Source organism: Malaclemys terrapin, chromosome 3 (genome assembly GCF_027887155.1).
Source record: "Malaclemys terrapin pileata isolate rMalTer1 chromosome 3, rMalTer1.hap1, whole genome shotgun sequence".
Lineage (NCBI taxonomy): Eukaryota > Metazoa > Chordata > Testudines > Emydidae > Malaclemys > Malaclemys terrapin.
In genome coordinates, this window is record NC_071507.1 from 176783694 (window position 1) to 176810031 (window position 26338).

The 26338-nt window shown below is 39.8% G+C and overlaps 1 protein-coding gene across 3 annotated transcripts in view; it reads right to left on the bottom strand.

The window, feature by feature from the left end:
* The window catches only part of MBOAT2 (membrane bound O-acyltransferase domain containing 2), a 176051-nt gene that overhangs the window by 35650 nt on the left and 114063 nt on the right, over positions 1-26338 (bottom strand). For all 3 annotated transcript variants that reach the window (XM_054023482.1, XM_054023485.1, XM_054023483.1), the window contains 4 exons: positions 23135-23230; positions 18325-18380; positions 5945-5999; positions 945-1128 (listed from right to left, as the gene is read on the bottom strand). In XM_054023482.1, the coding sequence (XP_053879457.1) occupies positions 945-1128; positions 5945-5999; positions 18325-18380; positions 23135-23230 (391 nt within the window). The remainder of the gene's footprint in view (positions 1-944; positions 1129-5944; positions 6000-18324; positions 18381-23134; positions 23231-26338) is intronic.

Genomic DNA, 26338 nt, shown 5'->3' on the forward strand with positions numbered 1-26338 from the left:
AGGCCTTTCATCCATATGTGCCTGGACCCCCACTCTGATAAGGGAGCAAACAAAAAAACCCTAATGTGCATGGATTCTGGGTGCAGTGTGGTATGATAATGATACAAGTATGTCATTGGTATTGTGTCTGTACAAACAATCTGTTTACTTGTCCTTCATATGAATAAAGAAATGAAAAAAAATTAAGACTGAAAAAGTTCCTATAAATATGTTAAAGCTCTCTCTCCCCTAAGAAAGACCTGATTAGAGGGACTTGTTACATGTAAATGTGCAGTTTTAGCCTGAACTACAGAAAGAAGCTAACAAAAAAGTTTAAGAGACTTTGAAGTACACCTCTACCCCGATATAACGCGACCCAATATAACACAAATTCGGATATAACGCGGTAAAGCAGTGCTCCGGGGGGGGTGGGGCTGCGCACTCCGGCGGATCAAAGCAAATTCGATATAACGCGGTTTCACCTATAATGCGGTAAGATTTTTTGGCTCCCAAGGACAGCATTATATCGGGGTAGAGGTGTAGCTTATAAATCTCCCATTCAATTTCCATGGACAAAATGCATGCGGTTTTTCCCATTATTTCCAGCTCATTTTCAGAAGCAGTTCATGCAGACAAATATGCTTGTAAGGAAGTGCACATGAACTGCTTCATCTGAAGGTGGTATTTTACCATATAAGCTTATTAGGCAGCTCCAAGATTATTTACTTTTGTTCAGAAGACCCAACAGTGGGAATCTATGCAGAACACCTACCTTTCAGGAAAAAGACTTTTTAAAAACAAATTAAAACAAAAAAAAGAACTGTACCACTGAATAAACTCCAGATATATCTGAGAAGTTATGTCTGTAAATGAATAATGCAAACCGAGCTTTTCATGCAATGACTATATATATATATAGATAGATAAATATATATAGCAGCACTGCAAAAAATCATAGTTCTTACATTTGGTGAGGGATCTGTTTGTTCATATTTTACATCTTCTTTCCCATTTGCTTCAGACTGTGTCAGTTGGTATGATCTGCCTTCAATGAAAGTAATATAGTCTTTATAAGAGCATAACGGGCCTGCCAGGATACCCATGAAATTACAGTTGTAACTTAAATACTCCAGTAGACTTGGCATGCGTCTGTAATTCAAAGACAAGCAACTTGTGAGAGGTACTCTATGCTTTTAAAACAGTCCACTGTAGGAATAATCATTTATTTTATTACTTATTCTAATTTCAATTAAAACACATACAGTGAAGCAGTCTAGTTACATTTTTATAACTACAATTTAAAATATAAATGAATGTTTCTTCATCAGTCTGTACTGAGTGTTTCCAGACTGATTTGCCTACCCACAGGGACTTTCTCAAAGCCCAAAATCATACCATCAGTTTTTAAGTAGATATCCCCACTGTGATCAATGAGAAACACTGCTTAAAAATCAATTATATAATATAACTATGCAATTAGATAAAGGGCTCTTGTCAGTCTAAATTTAATTTGTCCAGAGTAAGAGACTGAATGATTTTTCATGGTAGCACAGGTTTTATATATATAGTATATACATACGTATGTGTACACATACACACACACCCTTCTGAACCACCCTAAATACACTAATACAGGCAAAAAAAGCATACTTAAAAAAAAAAAAAAACAGAACAGCTTTGGTCCTCTGTCAAAATTGTGGTAAAAATTCCTGAAATTGACAAAGAATTCCAAATGGTTTGTCTTGTGGAAGTGACACGAAGAATAGAAAAATATTGAATAAAGGAGGACATTTTCTACCTGTATGTCCTAATAGATGGTACAAAAATAATATTTAAATAAATGAGAACTGTCTGTAAAACCCCCACTTGGGATTTCTTTTTGAAAGGACATAAGCATAAATGTCAACACCTCACATAAATTATAGGTCCTCCCATTCTGAAAGTTGGTATTTATTTCTCCCCTGATTTTTTTTTTTTTTTTTTAAGAGAAGGAAGGCACTCAATTCTTCAGTAGCTGTCATTGAACCATTATTTCAGTGATAATAAAATGAGTAATAAAAAGAATTGTGATGTTCCCTTATTCAGTTTTTGAAAAGCACATTACATATCAACTACTTTCCCTAAGAACTGCTAACATAATCTTTCAATAACTTAAAAAGTGCTGAGAAGGATTTCTACTCCACACTCAAGTAATTTTGAATACTTCAGTTCAATCAGGACTCAAATTTATGATAACAGGAAGCCTAAAATCAATGCATCCAAACGAATGAATATACTAGTTCACATTTTCCCTATATACTTCATCAGTATGATTTTTCCAGTGAAGTAAACACCAGGATATGTTGACTTCTTGGTCTACTAGAGTTTTGGTCACAGAACATCTTGTATTTAAACTTAAATTCAATTCCCAACTTCATTAACTTCATGCACACACAAAACCTACGTATTTCTAAATTATTCTTACAGCAAACATGGTGTGGCTATCACCACCAGAGGCAAGATAGGAATACTAAACCCTTCTCCAAAATGAGACACACTGTCACCTGCAGTTCAATTCTCACTGGAATCCGTGACCAAATTTCCCAAAGACGGTTTTCCACCTGCTATTATTTCATTTATGCCACAGAAAAGTAATCTCTATATTTTTAATCCGTTCAAATTCCTTTAATGCATAACTCAAGAGCTGGAGTGGTCAGCTGATCAAAACAGAGAATTTTGAAGAGTTTAAACAGAATATAGCATACTTTTCTTTTACAGAAGATGCAGCTGAGGATCTGCCCCTAGCCTCAATCTCAGAAAAGGTACCAGAAAGAGTAAAAAAAGAAAAAAAAAAGTTACTAACCTTTCTGTAACTGTTGTTTTTCGAGATATATTGCACATGTCCACTCCACTGAAGGTGTGTGCGTGCCCCAAGCACAGTCGATGGAAATTTTTCCCTTGATGATACCCATCGGGGCACCTTGGGCGCCCTCTGGTGCTGCGTGCTCCTAGTGCCCGTATAAAGGGCCCAGTGACCCCATTCCCCCAGTTTCTTCTTTCCGGAGAGCTCCGACATAGAGGGGGTGGGTCGTGGAATGGATATGTGCAACACATCTCAAAGAACAACAGTTACAGAAAGGTTAGTAACCATTTTTTCTTCGAGTGCTTGCACATGTCCATTCCATTGTAGGTGACTCCCAAGCAGTTGCATAGAAGGTGGGATTGGAGTTCATGGACATGCTTACTGCAAAACAGCTCAACCGATTCTGGCATCGTCCCTAGACTGTTGGCATACTGAGCAGAGAACATATGCACTGATAACCAAGTTGCTGCTCTGCAAATGTCCTGAATAGGGATGTGAACTAAGAATGCCATTGATGATGCTTGTTTTCTTGTGGAGTGGGCAGTCAGGATAGCTGGTGGCAGAACACCATCTGCTCGTAACACGTGAAAATGCACGACATGATCCAAGACTAAATTTTCTGAACAGAGATGGGAAGACCTCATCCTGTCAGCTATTGCGATGAACAATTGGGTGGATTTACGGAATAGTTTGGTATGTTCTATGTAGAATGCTAGAGCATGTCTAGCATCCAATGAGTGAAGCTGCTGTTATTCTCTATTTGCATGTGGTTTCAGATAGAAAACGGGTAGGAAGTTTGCCTGATTGCTATGAAACTGGGAAACCACCTTTGGGAGGAAGCTTGGGTGAGGATGTAGCTGCACCTTGTCCTTAAAGAATACTGTGTACGGAGGTTCCGATGTGAGGGCATGGATCTCTGAGACCATTCTAGCAGAAGTAATGGCCACTAAGAAAGCCACCTTCCATGAAAGGTATAACAAGGGTCATGTTGCCAACGATTCAAATAGGGGACCCATAAGTTTTGATAAGATTGGGTTTAGGTCCTATGGAGGGACAGGTTCTCGCACTTGGGGATATAGTCTTTCTAGACCCTTGAGAAAACAGATATTACTGCAAGGTGAACCTTGATTGAGGAGATCGCTAAACCTTCCTGTTTCAGGTGTAACAAGAATGTCCTGAAGTGATGACCGCACGTGTTGGGAAGACCACATGGAGAACTGCTTCCACTTTGAAAGGTAAGTAGCACTGATGGATGGCTTCCTGCTACCTACTAGTGTATGGGGAGATTTTAGCGGACGAGCAAAATGCCTGGACTACTATCAATAACTAGAATATCGATTGTCATGCTTATTGCCAAAAGCAGCTAAATCAGTAGGTCTTAGCAGGCTTCTGCAACGGCTTTACCATATCTAGCAAGAAGCCAGGAGGGGATGGGGGTCCTGTGTCCTTTCTGATAAGATCTCGGTTGAAATTGCTGAGGTATATGTTTTAGAAAAACAGGAAACTTATCTATATCTGCCCTTTGGGATGTGTTTGTCAGGACCCTCAAGACATGCGGATTCTGCAAATACACATCTGTCTAATTAATGGTTTGAGGAACTTACTCTTGCTTAAACTTTGAAATCGTTTGCTTAACAAGATTTTTTTATTGACATGTTATTGTTACACTAACCCAAATAAATAAGGAGAGAAAGTATGGCGCAGATGGACTCTTCAGGGACACTGCTTAAAAACTGAAAAAAAAAAAAAACAGCAGCTGAAAAACTGACCAATTGGACAGCTGTAATTTCACCACTCAAAGAGCCATCCAGACTTCAGTAACTATTGATTTTTGGGGTGTCTAAGTGCTTAGCCTTGTTACAGGATGCACAAGGCTTGAAGCCTGGTGACAGAGGCATGCTTTGGCACCAAGTACTGACGAAATTCTGCTAACAAACGGAGAAACACAAACTATACTAACAAAGACTAATTAACTATTTACAACTACTAACTACAAAAATTATCAGAAAAATGACGCCCACTGAGAAAGCTTGCCGTAGCAAGAAGCACAGTTCCAGCGACCGTCATGGATGGTAAAAAGGAACAGAGGAGGTGTGGGGTTGTCTGGGCCCTTTAAACTGGCACTCTGAGTGCGTGGGTATGAGAAGGCCCCCAAGCCACCCCAACGGCTACCACCGAGGGAAAAATTTCTGGCAACTGTGCTCAGGGCATGTACACATCTACAATGGAATGGACATGTGCAAGCACTTGAAGTTTTGTACTCCATTCTTATGACAAATGTGGTCAGCATGAATATGCTGCAATAGAATGCCCTCCTTCCTTTTAGTGTTTCAAGACTCATCATCCCACAATGCTATAACAAGAGGATTTCTCTTCTCTCATTTCATGTGTGAAGGAAATAGTAAGAAATTTAAAATTAAAATTTGAAGTTGCTGGGGTTTTTTTAGTCCAATTATCTTCATGCCATTAAGATTTCTGAAATAATAGGTACTAAAAAGAAAGTTATTTCTGAAGAGCAGAAATTTTCCACTTATCTGATCTGTTCACCACAAAAATGGTCTTGATTTCAGATGTTGGATACTTAAAGCCTTCAAAAGCTATATAACTACAGTGTCAAATAGAGTAATCCCAAAGCACTTATGTACTCTTTGATTGGACAGACACCGTGGCATAAACTAGGGTACTGACATCTATTAACAAGTCTTCCAAATAAAGAAAGGAGGGAAAGAATCAAACTAAAAGTCGTAAAAGAGAAATCAGAGAAAAGTATTTTGTTTCTTTGATGGCTGTAACTCACATGTACTATGCAGTTACTAATCAATTACTAAGCAGAGTACATACTTTTATTCTTCATTGTCAAGAAAAAAACTTTAATAAGAAATTGTCTGTTTTAGGAAATGCCTTGTAAGTAAAATGTAAAGTCTATTTCAGGAGATATCTTCCAAGGGCTAAAAAAACCCCACATGAAATTAAATTACAAATATACTGTACATGCAATCTAAACCAGATCCAGCTAGATAACTGGACATCTTATGTATCAACTGCATCAGAGCTATAAAGTCTTCATAATCCATGCAAAGCATTCAAAACAGAAACTATACTCATAAGCATAGGAAAGCCTACCTTACAGCCAAGCATCTCTGTGATGGGGTCAATTCTTCTTCTTTTCGAAACATCCCTGTAGAAGAGGGAAGAAATAAGCACTAGTTAACCATTTATTTGCCAGAGATAATGGGGTTTCCTTGTGTCACAGTTCAGGGCAACTGTACCTTTATCCCCCCCTTCTGTGGTCCTTCGAGGGCACCCACTACTCGGCTGCTCAGCCATCCCCTGTTTTGAAGTGGTGCTGAAACTAGGGGTGCTGCTTGAAGTAGTAAGAACAAACACCACATACATGGTTTCCATTGTTTCCATCATTAGCACTCCCATTATAAAACCTGTTCCAGCACCCCTGCTCTCTTAGGCAGAGACTCACATTCCTCTGCCTCCTGACCGGAGGCTGCACAGTTTCCTGCCCACACTGTGATATTCCCAGCAAGCCAGACTGCCTAAACAGGCCAGCATCTGCACTTTGCTTTCTCTCTAAGGGCTATCAACAGCTGTCATTGCCTGCAGTTACAAGTTACCATGCAGCTCTTTCTAAGCGAGCACCTTTATTTTTATTCTTAAGGTGAAAACATTACAGAGTAAACATATTGAAAATTAAAAAATGTATACTAATGCTAATAAGTTTACCAGAGATCACCACCCCTCCCAACTCCAAAAAGGACTCTGGTATGAGTCAGTCCTTCAACCCTCACAATGGGGTTTTTCTGTGGTTACAAGTTCATAACAGCCTTAGCTCAGAATTAGTCAACCTATGTATATGTTAGTCTTTCCTTTATTATAGCTTGAGCTTTTGATCTTGAGACTCTGGAAACAAGTAATCTGTAGACAATGATCCCCTCTTCAGGGTGTACCTTCTAAAGCAGGAGTCTCAAAGTCCTGGCCTGTGGGCCATCTGCGGCCCGAGAACTCCCCACTGCAATCCATGGAGGAGAGATGCATGCAGACACGCTGCCCGATGTCTGCTGCAGGCGCTGCCCCCCGCAGCTCCCATTGGCTGGGGGAGAGGGACAGAGATACCATCACTAGTCACCGGGCAGAGTCAGCCATGGAGGCAGCATCATTAGTTGCCAGGCAGAGTCAGCCATGGAGGCAGCGTCACTTTTTTCCACAATGAATATAAAGTCAAAATACTGAACACAACTATCTGATGCACACCTTGCTGCAATCCTGAAGGTTTCAACTGCTCAGTCACTGAGGCCAAACATCAACAAACTGATAGAACTGAAGCGTTGCCAGGTGTCTGGCAAACACTAAAAACTCTCTGGCAGGCAAAGAATTGTATAAAGTTGTATGACAGTTTTATTATTTCTAAGAAATTCTAAATAAAAAATACAATATAAACGTTTTCTTTTCTGAACACCATCTTCAGTGACATTATTGGCCCGTTGGGAGGATTTGAGGACTGGCACTGGCCCTAAGGTAAATTGAGTTTGAAACTCCTGTTCTAAAGGTTGGGTTTTGCATAACTGGAAATGGAGAATTTGCATTCACCTCCCCTTAGAGATTACCTAAGTAAACCATTTGACGCTATTAGTCCCAAAAGTCCATTCTTGTCCAGCACATTGTTCAGTATAGTCCTTTGAATTTCATACGACTTCTCAGGGTTCACAGCCCATCCCTTCCCAAAGGGAAGTTACATACAATCCTGGCTCACAATCATTGAATACAGTGGTTTTCAACGTGTGTGTGTGTGTGTGTGTGTCTCTCTCTCTCTTTAAGGAGTCCGCGAAAGGGTGTCATTACCATAGAACAGTGGTCTGTGGATCCCTAGGGGACCGTAGACTTTGTCTAAGATTTCCAAAAGGGTCTGCACCTCCATGTGAAATTTTTTAGGGGTCACAAATGAAAAACAGTTGAAAACCACTGATTTAATATAATGGGCCCCATAACATACTTACACTTAATACAATAAGGCCTCCCAAAAATACCGCAGGAAACTGCCACATCTGTTGCTCCTAGGTGATCCAATGTAGTTTCTCAGTTCCTGAAAAATCTTGCTAACCTGAGAGATCAGACCTAAACTGTGCCCAGAGGCCCCAGCCAACTGTGGGGCCTGGAAAAAATCGGGTGGTGGAAGCTCGAAGCACTAGCTGCCTGGCAGGCAGGCAGGGTAGGAGAAGCCCCGATGCCCCGACCCTGCTCCCCAGCAGCAGCACTGGGTGGACAGGATGGGGCAGGGGAAACCCCCGGCAGCAGTGCCAGGTGGGCGGGATGGGGGCCGCAATAAGGGCAGAATGGTGGGATCCTGGGTGGAACAGGGGTGGGCCCCAGGGAAGGAGCAAAAAGGGGCTTGACCACAGGCGGAAGGGGTGAGGAGGAGCCCTCCCCACGTGCTCTGGTCCAGGGCCCCAGGAAACCTTAATCCACCACTGCCCTTGCTATGCAGATAATTGGGAGTTTCCTGTAAACTCAAATCCTTACTGTTTGTAAAATATTATACATTATAGTCCAAAAGAAGAGACAGGAGATAACAGTTTTTGTTGTCACTATGGCATTGGCAGCAACAAAAGCAAACAGAACACAGATGTCAGTTGAATAAAATAGCACAGGCATGTATTGTAATCATGAAGTTACTCTTTTGAAAGTGATACTAAGGCATTAACCAAAATGATGTCATTGATATAGCAAAAGTTGCATGAGAGTTACAAAATAAGTTCTAGCTCAAGAAGGACTAAAAGAAAGGAAATAATCCCTAGTTTCCAGGAGGCGGAGGTGTCAAATTACTAAAAAATAATCTAGGTTCACTGATTTATTTAAAGCCAAACAAACTGAAATAGAGCAGATGAATTTGAGAAACACAGTCGGGAAAACAGCTGCTACTTTTTGTTGTGAACGAGCTAACATTTATTAAACGGGAACTCATCTTGTCATGATGGTCCATGAACAAAAGAGATGTAATATGTAGTAGACTTGGAAAACAAAACGTAATTTATTAAATTGTCATTATGGTCTTGAATTTTTTTTAAAAAAACCTATATTTTAGAAAGCAAGTGAATGGACAGCGGGCTACATATAGGATTCCTGGGTTTTAAAACACTCTAAACTAGTGCTAAAGATATTTTAAGCTTTTGAATGATGTGCTGGAGTTCTTTTACTAAACACAAAGAGTGTTTGCAGTTGGGAAAAGAAGAGGGTGAAGAAAGGCTCAAGACAAACGAAAATAGGAGGGAATTATTTATACCAATTATGGAAAGAAACATTCTTCAGAACTTAAGTTTATGAAAATTAATAATGACTGCCAAAACTATTGCTATAAATATGTCTGATATGGTACTATGTACCACAATTTGAGTGGGCAGTTAGTCAAATTTCCAGTAGCTACCAACCAATGTGAACTGTACTATGTTTATTATTTGTTTTATTTTTCCTTGAGCTGTCTCCATAGTTTTTATTGTGCAACTCATCTTTAGAAGATGCCATGATTAGACTGTCCAGAATTGGTAAATATGGCTGTTACCTATATCAATGTCTAATCCATTCTCAAATTTCTATAAACTCTGTGCCTCAATGATGATAGCAATGAGTTCCACAGTTTAACGGGCATTGCATTGTATTGAAAAATATTTGTCTACCAGCTTTTGATCCACTTCCTTTCACTTTCATTGCACATTCCTTTGTATGTTGGAGGTTCCTGTATTATGATAGAGGGTAAACAGAAAGGCCTGGTTACACTATGTACACACCACTGGAGTATCTCTGTATCTCTGCACTGGTATTTATCCAACCACCGCTCCATAATTAGGGCAACTAAAATGATAAGGGGTTTGGAACGGGTCCCATATGAGGAGAGATTAAAGAGGCTAGGACTTTTCAGCTTGGAAAAAAGGAGACTAAGGGGAGATATGATAGAGATATATAAAATCATGAATGATGTGAAGAAAGTGAATAAGTAAAAGTTATTTACTTGTTCCCATAATATAATATAGGGGTCACCAAATGAAATTAATGGGCATCAGGTTTAAAACAAATAAAAGGAAGTTCTTCTTCACACAGCACACAGTCAACCTGTGGAACCCCTTGCCTGAGGAGGTTGTGAAGGCTAGGACTATAACAGGGTTTAAAAGAGATAAATTCATGGAGGTTAGGTCCATTAATGGCTATTAGCCAGGATGAGTAAGGAATGGTGTCCCTAGCCTCTGTTTGTCAGAGGGTGGAAATGGATGGCAGGAGAGAGATCACTTGATCATTACCTGTTTGGTTCACTCCCTCTGGGGCACCTGGCATTAGCTACTGTCGGTAGACAGGATACTGGGCCGGATGGACCTTTGGTCTGATCCAGTCTGGCCGTTCTTATGTTCTTTCCCATGTGCATTACTTTTTATTTGTCAACAATACATTTCTCTGCTGCTCTGTTCCTGTACACCCAGTTTTGTTAGGCCATAGCTATACTGGCAGAAGTCTGTAGTGTAGACATCAGTCAGGGGTATGAAGAGGTGTGATTCTTGACCAACTTAGTCATGTTGGCAAAAACCCCTAGTGGAGATGCAGATATACAGGAAGAACCGCAAGTTTAAAATATATTATTAATTATTTGTATTACCATGGCACCTAGAAGCCCTAATCATAGATCATGTATTACCATGGCACCTAGAAGCCCTAATCATAGCCCTAATCATAGCCCAGTCATAGATCAGGATCCCATTGTGCTTGTCATCGGCGATCCTTGCAGCTCGATTGTCTTCCATAAAATGACCACTGGTTGATCCGCAGGTGGCTAATGAGACTGATCTGGGATCCACAGATCTTGTCACAATTGGGGCAGACATTTCCCAATGGAAAGGGTTGATCTGGATTGTTGAGTTGGACTGAGGCGCGTTCTTTCCGCTTTTCCTGGTTCACCATTTCCTGTTGTCTCCACTGGCTCTCGAAATACTGGGATCCTTGCCACAAGGTCCTTTTCCACTTTGGTTAGTCAAGGGCTTGGGTTTCCCATGAGTTTATGTCAATATTGCACTTCTTCGTGTTGTCATTGAGGGTGTCTTTGAAGCGCTTTTTTTGCTTGACCATCATCTATTGGCCATGGCTCAGTTGTGAGAACATGACTTGCTTTGGGAGTCGATTTTCTGGCATTTAAAGAACATGACCAGCTCAACAGAGTTGGTGGTAGATGATCATAGATTCAATACTAGAGGTTTAGGCTTGGAACAGAACTAGGATGACCAGACAGCAAGTGTGAAAAATCGGGACAGGGGTGAGGGGGAACTATGAGCCTATATAAGAAAAAGACCCAAAAATTGGGACTGTCCCTATAAAATCGTGCCATCTGGTCACCCTAAACAGAACACTGACGTTGGTGTGTCAATCATCCCACATGATTCAGAAGATCTTGCAGACGTAGCGTTAATTATATTGTTCAAGAACCTTGAGGCATCTACTGTACATAACCCAGGTTTCAGCACTGTACAAGAGAGCAGGGATAACAACGGACTGGTATACAGGAAGCCTGGTTTGATTCTTGATGCCACGATCTTTGAAGACATGTTTTCTCAAGTGTCCGAAAGCTGCACTGGCATATTGAAGGCAGTGTTGAATTTTCTGTGACAGAGCGCTGCTGAGGTAAAAGAAGTGCTCAACATTCTCCAGGGTCTCTTTATTGATCTGAATTACAGGAGCTGGATTCTGGTGATCTGGAGCCTGCTGGTTGAGAACTTTAGTTTTCTTGTTGTTGAGTATGAGGCCGAGTTGGTTGTAGACCTTAGAGAAAACGTCGACTATTTTTTGAATATCTTCTTCTGAGTGGACACACATGGCAGAGTCATCCACAAGTTGGAGTTAAAAGACCAATTTAGTGATAGTCTTGATCGCTGATAGGAGACAAATGAGGTTGAAGAGCTTGCTGTCCATTCTGTATTGAATGTCAAGTCCGGAGGGGAGCTTGTCAGCCAAGAGAAGGAGGGTGACAGCAAGGAAGATGGAGAAAAGGGTTGGAGCGATGATACAGGCTTGCTTAACTCCTGTCTATAGTAGGAAGGGGTCCATTTCGGTCCATGGCGACCATCACAGACACGTTGTCATGGAGGAGTCAGAGGATGGCAACAAATTTTGGCAGGGCCCAAATGTAAGAATTCTCCACAGAGCCTCACCACTGATGAAGTCGAACGCTTTCATGAAATCGATGAAGGCCAGGTACAGAGGTTGATGTTGCTTGCAGCACTTTTCTTGAAGTTGGCAGGCAGTGAAGTCATAGACCATGACCCCATTGTGCTATACACCGTGCAAACAGCTTATTTCACTCGTGAGGGTGATTTTATGGCATTGGTCCAAAGCACAGCTTCATCAGTATGGCTGCATCCACACTAAGGAGTGCTTTGCCAATATCCAGGGTTCCCAACTTATAAAAACCTTAATGTCAATGGCATGATAGATGTTTGTTTTCATTTTAGGAGCAGAGAGAGAAAACAATGTTTTTTACATATATTTGATGTATCATATAAAATTACACAGGAAAATGAGAAACATTTTAGCATGATGAAGAATCAACTTTAACCCATGCTAACATTCATCCATCTATGCAGCTAGCCACCCACATATCCACTCACTGTCTCTCACTCAGTCCAGTCTATTACTTATTCATTTCCAGATTTTGTTACCCTATTATTCTCTTAGATTTTACACTCACCCCTAAAGAACTTTAATCCTCCATTCTGCCACTTACTTTACATAGGAGATGCTTTTAAAAAAAATCAAATGTCTGCCATTTTTTGTAGCCACCTCAGAAGAATGTTTTCATTTTAATATCTCCCTCATAATGGGCCTTTTGGTACAAAAAAGACAATTGAAATTCATTTATTGAATGTATTGATTGTTTTGTATATTACCGAAATAAGTCATTTCATATAACTCAGGTCTGTGCCACTGTACAAGCCAGATTTCTTATTTTTGTGTTTGTGATGTCAGTCCATTTATACAGTCACAAGCGCACAAAAACCCACCACAGGGTTTATCTAAGACGTCTTCCTCAAGCAGCAAAGAATAAGTATGAATGGGAACACAGTTTCCTAAGGTACTCAAACTTTTAAATAGGGAAGTGTGTCATACCAAAGATGCAACAGAATGAAGCTTAAGATTTAATCATAATGTGCAAAGTTCTATGCTAATTTACAATACATGCAATACTACTGAAGTCAGAGAAGCATGGAATGGGAGCCAGGTTAGAATATGCCCCTACAAAATTAGCACACAGAGTCTTCATTTTAAAAGAATGCACATTAGGCGCACAGAAAGTGCAAATATAGATTGTAACAAATGTAGCAATGTTCTTTAATAATTATTAATATGGTCTCTGGCTCTGTCACTGGTGTGATGTTTCTGTACTGTACATGGGAATGGATAGTTCACCCTCAGGGTATGACAGGATAGCAGAGCCTAAGTACCTAGGGAAAGAGGCCCTTTCTAATAATCATATAACTTACACTGAAGGGTTGTTCAGAGATAACGCTAGAATGAGTAGCACAGTGCTTCTAACTTGCTGTCCCTGGTGGTGGGGGGGGGGGAGGGACAATGAAAGCAGTTTGAACAAGATGCGGCAGACTGACAGATCCAGACTGAGAATCCCAAAGAGCTTGTCTTCACTGCAAAAGTAACTTGAGTTATAACTCAACACACAAAAACCCTTCAACTCCAGTTCAGTGGTGGTGGTACTTCTAACTCAAGTTGGCTGCCTTGAGAGGTGACATAGGCTAAAGCTTGAGCTAACACAATTTGCCATCCACTAATATGGCACTCTAAGGGGGAGTGGCTAGTGCCACTCAAATATTGCCAATCCTCCAATGTCTTCCCACTATTCCTTGGGACCATATTCTCTTGCCATCTACCTATTCTTTATTTCCAATCTGGAAGTCACCTACCAATTCATATAGGTCAATGCAGTGTTTTGGAACTCACATTCACGCCGTGCTTCCAGCAACTGCACTTGTACTGCTCTAGTACAGAACTCTGCTTGATTGGAATGTGGCCAGGAAGACATATCCCCAGGATACTACCAGATGGCCATAGCCTGACACCTTGGTTCCGGGTGGTAAGGAACAGGATTTCAAGACAAAAACCCAGAATTCAAAGTTCTATCATGACGACTTCTCCAAGAAGCTGGGAGAGAAATAGGAGGCTCTGGATTCATTAGGAGAAGCTGGTTCTGTTCTGTTCTGATAACTTAAAAGAAAAGCCTATCTAACTTATATTGTAGTGAAGCATCAGATCAGATGAGAGTTAACGTTACTTGTTTTAAAATCCTTTTCCCTCTACTGCTTTTCCCAACTACTACATAAAAATACTTTGTTTAAAGAAAGTTATTGGCCAATATCATTGGTCACAGGTCCCTACAGGGAAGAAGTGCAGGTGGCCAAAATCCAATTGCATCTGCAGGGTGATAAGTGTGACATACCAGGTGCAAACTAATGAGGAGCTGTGTCACCCCTGCCCTGAAACCTTGCTGCGGTAGCCACGAGCCTGGACTGCTCACAAACAGCCTCCCGCATGTAAGTCACTCCCAACTTTGTCTGTGTGTGCTGCAGCCAGCCAGCCACACCTGGATTCTTACCAGCTTTAAAGACTACCTCAGAATCACCCCAACACACTCCCAATCCCAGATTTTCCCTCAGAAACTTGGACAGCACAACTATACTGAGTCTGTTATTCCTTTAAGGGAATAATATGCACATAACTTGCTACTCCAAATGGAGTTACGGAGACACTTCATCTTGAATACACTGGATTCGATAAAACCATAAAACAAGTTTAACAATAAAACGTTTACTGATGTAGTTTACTTAAACTACATTAGATTCATAGCAAAGTTTTCTCACCACGTGCTTTCAGCAGTTTTAATGACCAAACTCTTTACGTCAGGAGGATTTCTCCCAAGAGTCCCAAAGGCTGTTTCCTTTGTCTCTTCAGGCATAGTGAATGTTATGGATGAGGGTGGGGCAGGTACCTGGGGCGTTTGTCCCTCCCTTTTATAGTTCCAGTCCCACTCTTGAAAAACATTTCCAGCTGAGACACAGGAGACAGAAAGTCTATGTGAAAGGATATTCCCTGCTGTTTTTTTCACCTGTTTGAATTTCCTTTGCCCCCCACCCCCCCACCACTTTATGACTCTGTTTAGTGCTTAAATGCAAAGTAAGGCAAGCACAAATTCCTTCCTCTGTTTAGGACAGACCTGACTTCAGCCTGGGCAGGGCTGTGGGTTTGGAACTTGCATTAACATCATCGTACAGGGGAAGTGTTGCCACACATATTCAATCAGGACAATACTGGCTAGCAAAATATGAGTTTTCAAATTATACCTGACAAGGCATACCTTATTATACATACATACATTATTACAAAAGTGTGTAGGGTATATTCTGCCACAATAAGCAGTTGATAAATAGTACTCAATAGTGTACAGGTCCCAATATAAGAGCAGAAGAATCACAACATTTCACCTGAGACCAGAAAGGGGACAAAGGTACAGCTAACCCCATAATTGTGACACGTATTCACCAGATGTATCTACATTACTTATTTAACTGCAAATAACTGTACACCTTAATGAACACTCAGTGAGAAGTTTTTATGCTCGCCATCACACTTAATCAGCACCCCCTGTTTATTGTATAATGTACCTCCTGTTTATTGTATTATGTACCCCACCAACTAACCACCACCCTCTCTGATCTATTGTACATACTTTGAATAGAGCTCAACTTCTCTTTTCCCCTATAAAAACATGGTATTGAAAGAAAGTTTAGTGAGTTGAGATATTCTGTGTCATATCTCAGCCTGGAGCAAATGTTTGACTATTTTATAAATTTTAAAATTTAGAGGCAAGGTGAAGAGGAAAGTGTGACAAGCTAATCTCTACACACCAGTGCAAACACGATACTGCTACAGTGGGGACCATTTAAAAATTTTACCTTTGCTGTTTTTGAGCAAAGAGAGGTCAAAGACAGAGTGAGAGAAAGTCACTGACAGAGTGACACAGCAGGGTTTAAGATGCAGGGGAATTCCAGTGAATATCTTAACTTGAATTGTCTTAAACGAATCTGTGGAATTTTGGAATTCAAAATGTAATCTTTAAAATAGATATTTTAAAAAGGTACTGACTTGTTGTTAGGGCTGTAATAGATGTAAGACTAGTGTGACAGACCCAGACCAGTGGGGTACAGGAGTCTGGTAGAGGGCAAATATGCTGGTCACTGGATAAGTAGTTTTCTGTTCCCTGAGTGACCAGAGCAGGGGCTGCACTAGAGTAATCAGGAACCTGCTAGAACCAGTTAAGGCAGGTAGGCTAATTAGGACACCTGGAGCCAATTAAGAAGAAGCTGCTAGAATCAATTAAGGTAGGCTAATCAGGGCACCTGGGTTTTAAAAGGAGCTCACTTCAGTTTGTGGTGCGAGTGTGAGGAGCAGGGAGCAAGAGGTGCAAGGAGCTGAGAGTGTGTGCTGCTGGAGGACTGAGGAGCACAAGCGTTATCAGATACCAGGAGGAAGGTCCTGTGGTGAGAATAAGGAAGGTGTTTGGAGGAGGCCATGGGGAAGTAGCCCAGGGAGTTGTAGCTGTCATGCAGCTGTTAACAAAGGCACTATGGACAGCTTCAGTCCACAGGGCCCTGGGCTGGAACCCGGAGTAGAGGGCGGGCGTGGGTTCCCTGCAAACCTCCCAATTGACCTGGACTGTGGGTTCTTCCAGAGGGGAAGGTCTCTGGACTGTTCCCCAACCCACATGGTGAATCTCTGAGGCAAGAAAATCCGCCAATAAGCACAGGACCCACCAAGATAGAGGAGGAACTTTGTCACACTAGTTTACACAATCATCTCTTTGAATTAGTCTCTGAAATCTGAGAGACTTTGAAGTGAAATAGTCATAGGTGTGACAGCTGTTAGAACTGAGTGAATGGGAGGGGCAAAGTCCTTGTGCTTTACACTGATAAGGTATAAATACAGAACTAACTGGAGATAGGCCCCGTCAGTCATTGTCATTATTTCTTCTCCCTCCTACATTGTCAACATTAGCTGTGTTCAACATAGATTGCAAGATACTTAGAGTAGAGGCCCATCCTTATGCACGTAAAGAGACATGCGAATCTAGGGGGTTGAAGCAATAACATTTAATTCCTGTAGCCTGATATTCTACAATTCAATAAAATAAAATAAAATGGAGCCAGACAACAGAGACTGGAGGACACCATTATAGACAGTTGGAAAATTTGACATAATTTGCAAAACAAACCCCAATTATTTTACAACAAATGCATTTATTTAAAAATCCTCTCACTGGATTAGTCTCATGAGATATACATCACATTTTCATGAGCTTTCCCAAGGGGAAACAATCACAGAGCTTATTCAAGCATACTTCAGTGCTATACAAAAAATACAATGCACAACAGCTGAAATAACAGAGGATTGTCTAGCCACAATTTCAGTTCATTTTACACAAACAAGGCTTTTAAAAACAGTGGATCAGAAGTTTCTTAAACCTGTTTCAATGGAACAGGTAAGTTTCTTAAACCTGTTTCAATGGAACAAGTACCTTACCCCAGCCGCTTGTGGCTATAATCCCAGAAGTCATCCTTTCAATAATATTTAATCTTGTCTCTAAGCATTTTAAAATTGATTAAAGTCGTTTTTGTGGAAGGCACATTGTCAGTCTTTTTCATGGTCCACACTATCATTCTTACTTCTCAAAGTGACCAAGAAATCAAACTAGCTCATAAAATAACCTATACCAATCATTTCTTTCAGTCCCACCCTTAAGACTCACTTCTATATATTGTCACACACTGGGACAATTTACCTCCTGTCAACTTTTCTCTAGCCATTTAAGACATATATACAACTATGAAGCTTCTTTGTTCATGCCTAAACATGTTTGTAATATACAATTGACATATTATAGTTATGTTCATATTATATCCAATAAACATTAAAATTCACAGTCTTATACAAGATAAATTAAACATAGCAAAGAACAAATTTAGGAAAAGAAGAAAAAAGTATTGTCTTTCTTCTCTACTCATTCCCTTTTTAGTAAAAGTGGTATTTATGTCATGTAAAGTCACAGCAACTAGTACCTGTTCTACCAATTTGTGAATCCAATGCTGATCTCTGAATTTGGAGATTCTGTTTTGCTAACTCATTAAAGATCCATGCCCCAGCCCAAAAGAGGCGGAGAGGATGGCAGGCCAATCTTTTGGTGACCTGTGGTATCTTCTGAACAATAAGACTTGTTTTCAGAGCTTGCATTCTGTGCAAGCTTCCCCCCATCCCCCCCCCACAAAAAAAAGTGTAGTGGGATAATAAAATTCACAGCACAAACTCATAGTTTAATTTTCTGAAAAAATAAACTGAAGGGAAATTATAAAAAATACATTGTGAAGAAGTAAAGTAAAAAAATGCAGTTCAAAAAGTCTTACCATCATGAATCTCATAAGCCAGACTAGTGATCTTCTGTGTAATTATCATCATGGGGCTGTTACAAGGGAAAAAAATAAAGATATTTTAAATAAGCATATCCATGTTTTAATTTCACATTTAAAATTGGGAATAGGTTAAACTAGCAATCCCCACTGGAAGAGGACAAAATGTCTAACCGCTGAAGCTTAGATCTTGGTCTTATGTTTACACAGCGAGGAGAAAATATTCCTTACATACAGCAGGTCAGTCCACCGAAGAGCCAAGATCTATAACTGTCCAGGATTTAAGCAGTTTGGTAAAGCAATGCATACATTTTGCTGAATTGGGTCCTAAATGTTTAAATAAATAAGAGAAAGTTTCCAGAAATTTAACTGAAGAAAATATAAATTCACGGTGTGTGTGTGTGTATGTTATTTATTTATTTTAAGAGGGAGGAGTAAGGGGCAAAGGGCACAGAAGACTATTTCTTTGTTATAAATCAGCAACAGCAGCAGTATGCATAAGACAAGAGCAATCCCTGAAGTGAATATAAGGCTATAACCCACTTAAGAAGCTCAGCTGAAATCAAAACCCAGGGCAGCAAATCTCAAGAATTAATTTGGGCACATATTCACAACAAAAACATCTTTTTTAATAATATGTAACTAACTTTGAAAAATTGAAGTAATTTATTTGGATGTAATAAAAAAGTAACAAGATATGAAGCAGAGTTATTTTGACTATCTAAGGATATCTTTGTACATTTAATTTTTTTGTATAAAGATTTTACTGTAAATACATAATATTGACTAGTTGTAAAGCTTTTCCTCCCATATTCGAAAGAAAATACAAGCAGCTGGAACTTTTAACTTAATAAACCACCTTTCATTTGTATGGGTGTCTAATGTTTAGAAAATTATTACGGAAAGGCGGACGTATGTATTAATATACATACCTCTCAGTTTACAACAGCTAGTTCTACACTTTCACAGATGATCACATTACTAAAGAAGTTTGCTATAGTTCATGCTGATGTGATTTCTGAAGTCACATTGCAGGCATGTGACAAACTATGCTGTTCTTGACCTTATCCTTACTATTTTTGTTTTGTATCAGAGGGGTAGCCGTGTTAGTCTGAATCTGTAAAAAGCAACAGAGGGTCCTGTGGCACCTTTGAGACTAACAGAAGTACTGGGAGCATAAGCTTTAGTGGGTAAGAACCTCACTTCTTCAGATGCCAAGAAGAAGTGAGGTTCTTACCCACGAAAAGCTTATCTGAAGAAGTGAGGTTCTTACCCACGAAAGCTTATGCTCCCAGTACTTCTGTTAGTCTCAAAGGTGCCACAGGACCCTCTGTTGCTTTATTTTTGTTTTGTTTTTACTTTGCTTATTTATCCTTTTATTTATTCCAAGACAAAAATACTACATTGATATAGAGTTACAGTTGAAAGTACAGATTGATAATTTAGGGTATGTCCACACTGCAGTTCAAGGTGTAACTGCAGCATTAGTACACATGTCCACACTAGCTTTACTCACATTAGCACAGCCAAAAATAGCAGTGTAGCAGCACAGGCTTCCGCAAACACACCTCGGACTGCAGTGTAGACATACCGTTACAGGTTTAAAAAAGCAAGTTACAGAGATGTTGCAGCTGTCACTAAACCAAACATTACAAACTGAGGAAATTCAGAGTTAAAGCACTACTCGTGATTATTCCTTCTCTATTTATATACATGAATGATTTGACTTTAGGTGTTATATGCCCAGGAATGCCCTTCCAAAGAGCAGTAGGAATGTGAAGTTAGCTGCTGCTTAGGTCATGATGACTTAAGATTTAATATACAGTCACAATCTTAGTAATACAATAGCCTACTCAGCTTCTACATTATGGCCAGTTTATAGTATTTTTTAATCTGCGTTGTGTGTTCCGAACTGTAGCATTTTTCTTATAGTGTATTCCGTTGGTATTGAATATCTACTGAGCATTTCTAGTATGCCCAGCTAGTATGATAGCTAGATGCCTACATGATTATGCCACCAATTTCCAAACAACTAAGAGTCTGGAAGGTAAACCACATGTCAAATTAATGTTGCAATATATATGGGCATTTTCCTGCAACTGCCTGTTCCACTTTTTACAGAATTGTGCCCCTGTTTGAAGCAGCTTAGTCTTCAGTTTATTGGCCTTATCCATCACTGTGTAGCCCTGCCAGTAATTTTTGTGTTTTAGTTGGTCAAAGTGTTTACTGTGTATGATTTTTTTATTACTTTTTTTAAAAGTCTGTGCAGCTAGAACAGGGTTGGAAATTCACACACAGAGAGACACACACACAAAAGGTAACAGTTTACAGAACAGGAATATGAGCAATTGGTTAAAGTCCCTGGCCTCCAAGTGACAAAATACAATAATTGCATAGGAACAGGAAAGCACCACCTGAGTTAAGTAAAAGCTGGAAGAAATAATTGGACTGGGCAATTCCCTTCTATTAATTACATATTTTTAAAAGACCCAGAGTACAATACATCTGGGCCTATGTCCAACTACAAGTGGAATTTCCACTTGTTTCAACTAAATATACTGGGCCTAAATTAATTTCTGATATAAATTCACTGATTTCAGTGGAGTTAAATCTGGAATAAATTTGGCCTATTCTGTTCTATCACACTTCAAACTCTATTTGAGACTCTTATTAGTTGTACCAAGTAATATCAACATCTGCTTTGGAGACTAAAAAATTGATGGCAAGAAAAAATTATGGGACTGCATCTAACCAATGGCTTAGGTACGTTTTGCCCGTACGTGAACTCAGTATTGCCAACCCCGAGCATTCATAACACAAGTCAGATCCCCCAAAGTTATAAGCCTGTCTTTAAAATAATAAGATCTGAAATACAATAAATTTTACATTTGCCTTCAAGTTTGTAAGCCTTTAGAATTCATATTTTTAAGCTTTTCTCCACAGTCATGAGAGCTAGAAGCTTTCAGTCTTAAAAAAGGTAAACTAAGATTATCGTATAATTACCTTTCACTAGGAGCTGGGACTTTAAGGGGAAAAAACACCTATTATTGCGAGACTGCTTCTTTGGAAACTAACTCAACAGTTTCTATATGATATACTGGTCCCTTCTCTGCCTTAAATTGGATGACTCTAGCAGTAGCCCCCTACAAAAGCTCCATAGATATATCACTAGATCCCATTCTTGATCATCTTTTTGTTTCTACTTCCCCTCATAATGATTAACATTTCAATCAGTCTTCTACTAAGAATTCTTTCAGCCATGTCTTGCCAAATACAAGTCCCTCTCACTCTCATCTTCTGTGATACCTACAACCATTGATCTGGCAGAAGATTCTATGCAAAACAGACACCAACAGGATATCATAGATCTGATAAGGAGGAAGAACGCTGTAAAAACCTCAATCTTTCCTCCCAAGAAACAGTCTTTGTCTTTGCCACTCTCAACGCTGAGACAGATCTTTTGCTTTAGCACCCCAAAATCTTATTTCTCAGTCTGTAAAATTCACACGACAGAGTACCGAGACACTCACTGGTGAACAAGGGGTCTCAATTCAGTTTCCACAAAATACTCATGGACGTTCTATAAATTGGTTACTTAAGAGGAGGATGCCTTTGAGAAGATCAGGCTCCACATTCAGAATCATTGGATTAGGGTGGACCCCAAGCTGCAAAGTTTTGTTTCCTGTTCTGCTTATGATAACTTCTTTTCATTTTTTGTTTTAGTACTATTTCTTGAAATAAAAGACGTGCTATCTACCTCTGTGTTTTTCTGATGGAAAATTCCACCAACTTACAAGTTCCCAGAAAACATATGTTAAACTATATAAGTTTGTGATTCTGGTAAAACTCAGTAAAATGTTGAGTTTGAAATCAATGTGCTTCAAATTCCAACAGTTATCATAGCAGAATACAGGATACAACATTTCATATACTACTGGAAGCTCTTGATAAGTTTTCACATTTTAATCAGAAGCTACTGTAAATAATTCAAATTATGCCAAAAATGCTTGTCACTTTTCAGATTCCACTAGTATTCCCAAACCAGTACTGTATGGATTTGATCCTAAACCCATTGACTTCCATGGGAGGCTTTCATTGAGTTCAATGAGCTTTGGATGAGCACTTATATACCCGAAGGAAGTTATTTATACACGGTGGGCAAATGGCACTATTTGAACTATTTAGTATAAATTCTATATTTCCTAACAGAATTTTTTAATATTAATACACTGTGTGCTCCCTTTTGCTTTCTGACTTCAAATCCAGAAGTCTGGGAAGAAAAATAGCATAATAAATAATATCAACTAGCTCTTATATAGTGCTTTTCAGCAGTACATCTCAAAGCAATTAAAGGAGGCCAGTGTCATAATCCCAATTCTCAGATGGGGAAACTGAGTCACGCAGCAGGGAAGTGGCTTGCTCAAGGTCACCCAAGAGACTACCAACAGAACCAGGAGCAGAACCCACATCTCCTGAGTCCCAATCCAGGGCTCCACTAGGGAATATGGCCTTCAATGCTATTGACTTCTAAACTTTCACTTTTAAGTTAAATTAGTATCTAAATACTGTTGAATTAGTGCTTTTTAAATTTGTGCCTTGCAAAATTAGATTTGCTGTAAAACCACTTACTGGATTATTTTGCTGCCCAAAATATTGCAGGTAGTGACAGAAACTTAGTAACTGAAATTCAAGTTGTTCTATCATCCAACAATTTACTATTAGAATAAATACAGTATTACATTAGACAAGCTCTACTATATGTTGTTGTTGGGGTGTGGGGGAAATGGAGTATATAATTTTTTCTTACCCAGAAAAATCAGCAGAATATTGTCCATAATCAAAGATATAGACTCTAGTAATTTGGCACATAGTGAGGTATCCCAAAGCAAAAACAAAGCAATATCTGAAAAGGAAAAACAATTATATTTTATTTAGTTACTCCAAAAAGGCTATCAATCAATGAAAACATATTGCTCCAATGTTCCAAGTCACTAGCAGTTTGTGTTTGGACTAAAAACAGTAACATTTTATCTATTATGGCAGGGCAGTTAAGTAGATTAATTTTACATACATTTTTGGCAAGTATTACACAATTTCAAGTTTTAATGCACCCAAATTCTATATATATAGTCCCACAATACCATTAAAAAATTGCTATCCTAGGACAAACATTGGTTCATTTTCCATAGGTGTGAAAAACATACCACAGAAAGCATCTATTGTGGCAATTTATTCAGAGTGTGTGTACATTCATATACATACATGCAACCATAATTCAAACTGCTGTTATAAAATCTGCAAGTGCTATAACAATGGAAAGAATCCAGTCAACAACATTTATCCTTTTCATCTCCCTTAAAGTTTAACAACAGAAATTGATACACAAATATTCTGTTAACTCACATATTAAACTCCTCAGTGAGACAGAACAAGGAGTAATGGTCTCAAGTTGCAGTTGGGGAGGTTTAGGTTGGATATTAGGAAAAACTTTTTCACTAGGAGGGTGGTGAAGCACTGGAATGGGTTACCTAGGGAGGTGGTGGAATCTCCTTCCTTAGAGGTTTTTACGGTCAGGCTTGACAAAGCCGTGGCTGGGATGATTTAGTTGGGAATTGGTCCTGCTTTGAGCAGGGGGTTGGACCAGATGACCTCCTGAGGTCCCTTCCAACCCTGATATTCTACTACACTCAAAATCTGAGCACTGTACATCCACTGCAGCTGTTCTAGCAGGGAATAAAACTGGCAATTAACTTCTGTTTTAAACAAGCACATTAGTGCATTTATTGAAAAACAGTGCATTTATGTCTCAAATTAGAATTGAGATATAAGAAACCATAGATGTATAACAAACACATTTTACACAAATGTTGACATATTGTATCCAGAGGCATTGGAACAATTTTTATAGTAGGGTTGGGGGGGGAGCTGCACAGTGATCTCCCACCTCTCTGCAGTATGGCCTGTGCTCCCCAGTGCCATGCTGGAGTCTCCACATTTATTTGACAAATAAAATTTGCAGAATTTTAAAATATTGTGCTCAGAATTTTAATTTTTTTGGCACAGAATTTTATTTTTTTTGGTGGAGAATGCCCTCAGGAGTACCACCAACAGCTTACAATCTTAAACCTTGATGCTTCAAATACTTAAGAATATATTTCACTACCATGAGTAGTCCCATTGTTACAATGGAACTAATCACAGTAGTAAAGTTAAGCATGCACATAAATGTTTGCAAGATCAAGGCTGTAGGCTGTGACACAGGTTCTGGATAGACATAGAGGTCTGGGGATGAGGGGTTTGGTGTGCAGGAGGGTGCTCCAGGCTGAGACCAAGGGGTTCGGAGGGCAGGAGGGGGATCAGGGCTGGGGCAGGGGGTTGGGGCATGGGAGGAGGTCAGGGGTGCAGGCTCTGGATGGCGCTTATCTCAAGCAGCTCCCAGAAGCAATGACATACCCCCCCTCTGGCTCCTACGCGGAGGCGCAGCCAGGTGGCTCTGCGCACTGCCCCGTCCCCTCTCCAGCTCTTCCATGGAGGCGCAGCACTGGCCAGGCAGCGCTGCACACTGACCCATCTGCAAGCGCTGCCCCTGCAGCTCCCGTTGGCCGTGGTTCCACGGGGGCAGCGCTTTGGGCTGGGGCAGCATGCAAAGCCCCCTCGCTGTCCCTACATGTAGGAGCTGGACATGCCGCTGCTTCCGGGAGCCGCGCGGAGCCACAGCATGCATGGAGCTGGGCAAGCCCCTGACCCTGCTCCCCGGGAGAGGCTCAAGGGCCAGATTAAAACGTCTGATGGGCTGGATGCAGCCCGCGGGCCATCGTTTACCTACTCCTGAACTAAGATAATAAATGGTATGAAGAGACCAGTTAATTGACTTAAAACAAATAGGTAACAACATGACAGAAGTATTTAAACCATATATAGATTTTTATAAAATTAAGCACTATCTAGTATTTAAGGCTGGCTGCATATACCAAAATTTAAACATATGTCATGTAGTTAAGAGGAAGCATATTGTAGCTAATGATTTTAGTTTATCCATTTATTGTGTGATGTTATAATTAATCAATATGTTATGACATATATATTCATTGGTTGTTAATTAAAGTTGATTTATAGGATTATAAAAGAATAAGATTGATCTATATTTAGAGGAATTATGTAGTAGATATGAGTAAGACAAGCTGAAACACAAGAAACTGTGGGCTGAGGCCTGCAAGACTTTACCTTAGCTATTTTAGACCTTGGAGACAAGAAATGATGGCGTAAATTAATGACCGAGAAATAACCCGAAAAATTATGGGAAAAGTAGTACCAACTGGTAATATCGTGAAAATGTAGCTGGGAAAGTTAAATTTAAATTATAAAATGCTGCAACAACAAATCTTGTCTCTAACATGTGCCTTAACTGTGAGATAAAGGTGGTTTGTCAACGAGGACCTACACAGCCTATAGAATTCGGCGTCACTTGCGTTTTTAAGGGACACAGACCAATAAGAAAGAGAGGTTGACACTTCCATGTACATGCGCAGAATGTAGGTATAGACAGACTGACAGTATAAAAAAGGCGCCCAGTCCAGGAAAATTGAGCTTTCTATGGGAAACTCCAGCAGGAACCACTCCCGTATTGATGCTCAATCCATGAGAGACACAACAGACTAACACCATCTAGGAGGACGTGAATACGTCTGTAGGTATAACTGGTACATTGTACTTATCTTTAGGATTTGTATATGCTGTGACATTTATAACTTTGTTGGAACTTTAATAAAACTAGTAAAAGATAAATGCTGTTGTAATTGTATGTTATTTGCCTATGGTTTCATGCATTCCTATAGGCTCTAGATCTAGAACAGAGATAACTTCGTTGAACTTGAGACTGTAGCTGCCACAGCAGAATCCACTGGAGTATAATTAACATTAAATATAATAAAAGGCTACAATACGTAAAAATAAAATTATTTGGCACAGAGTAACACTTAATAGCATCAATAAGGGAAGACTTTTGCATATA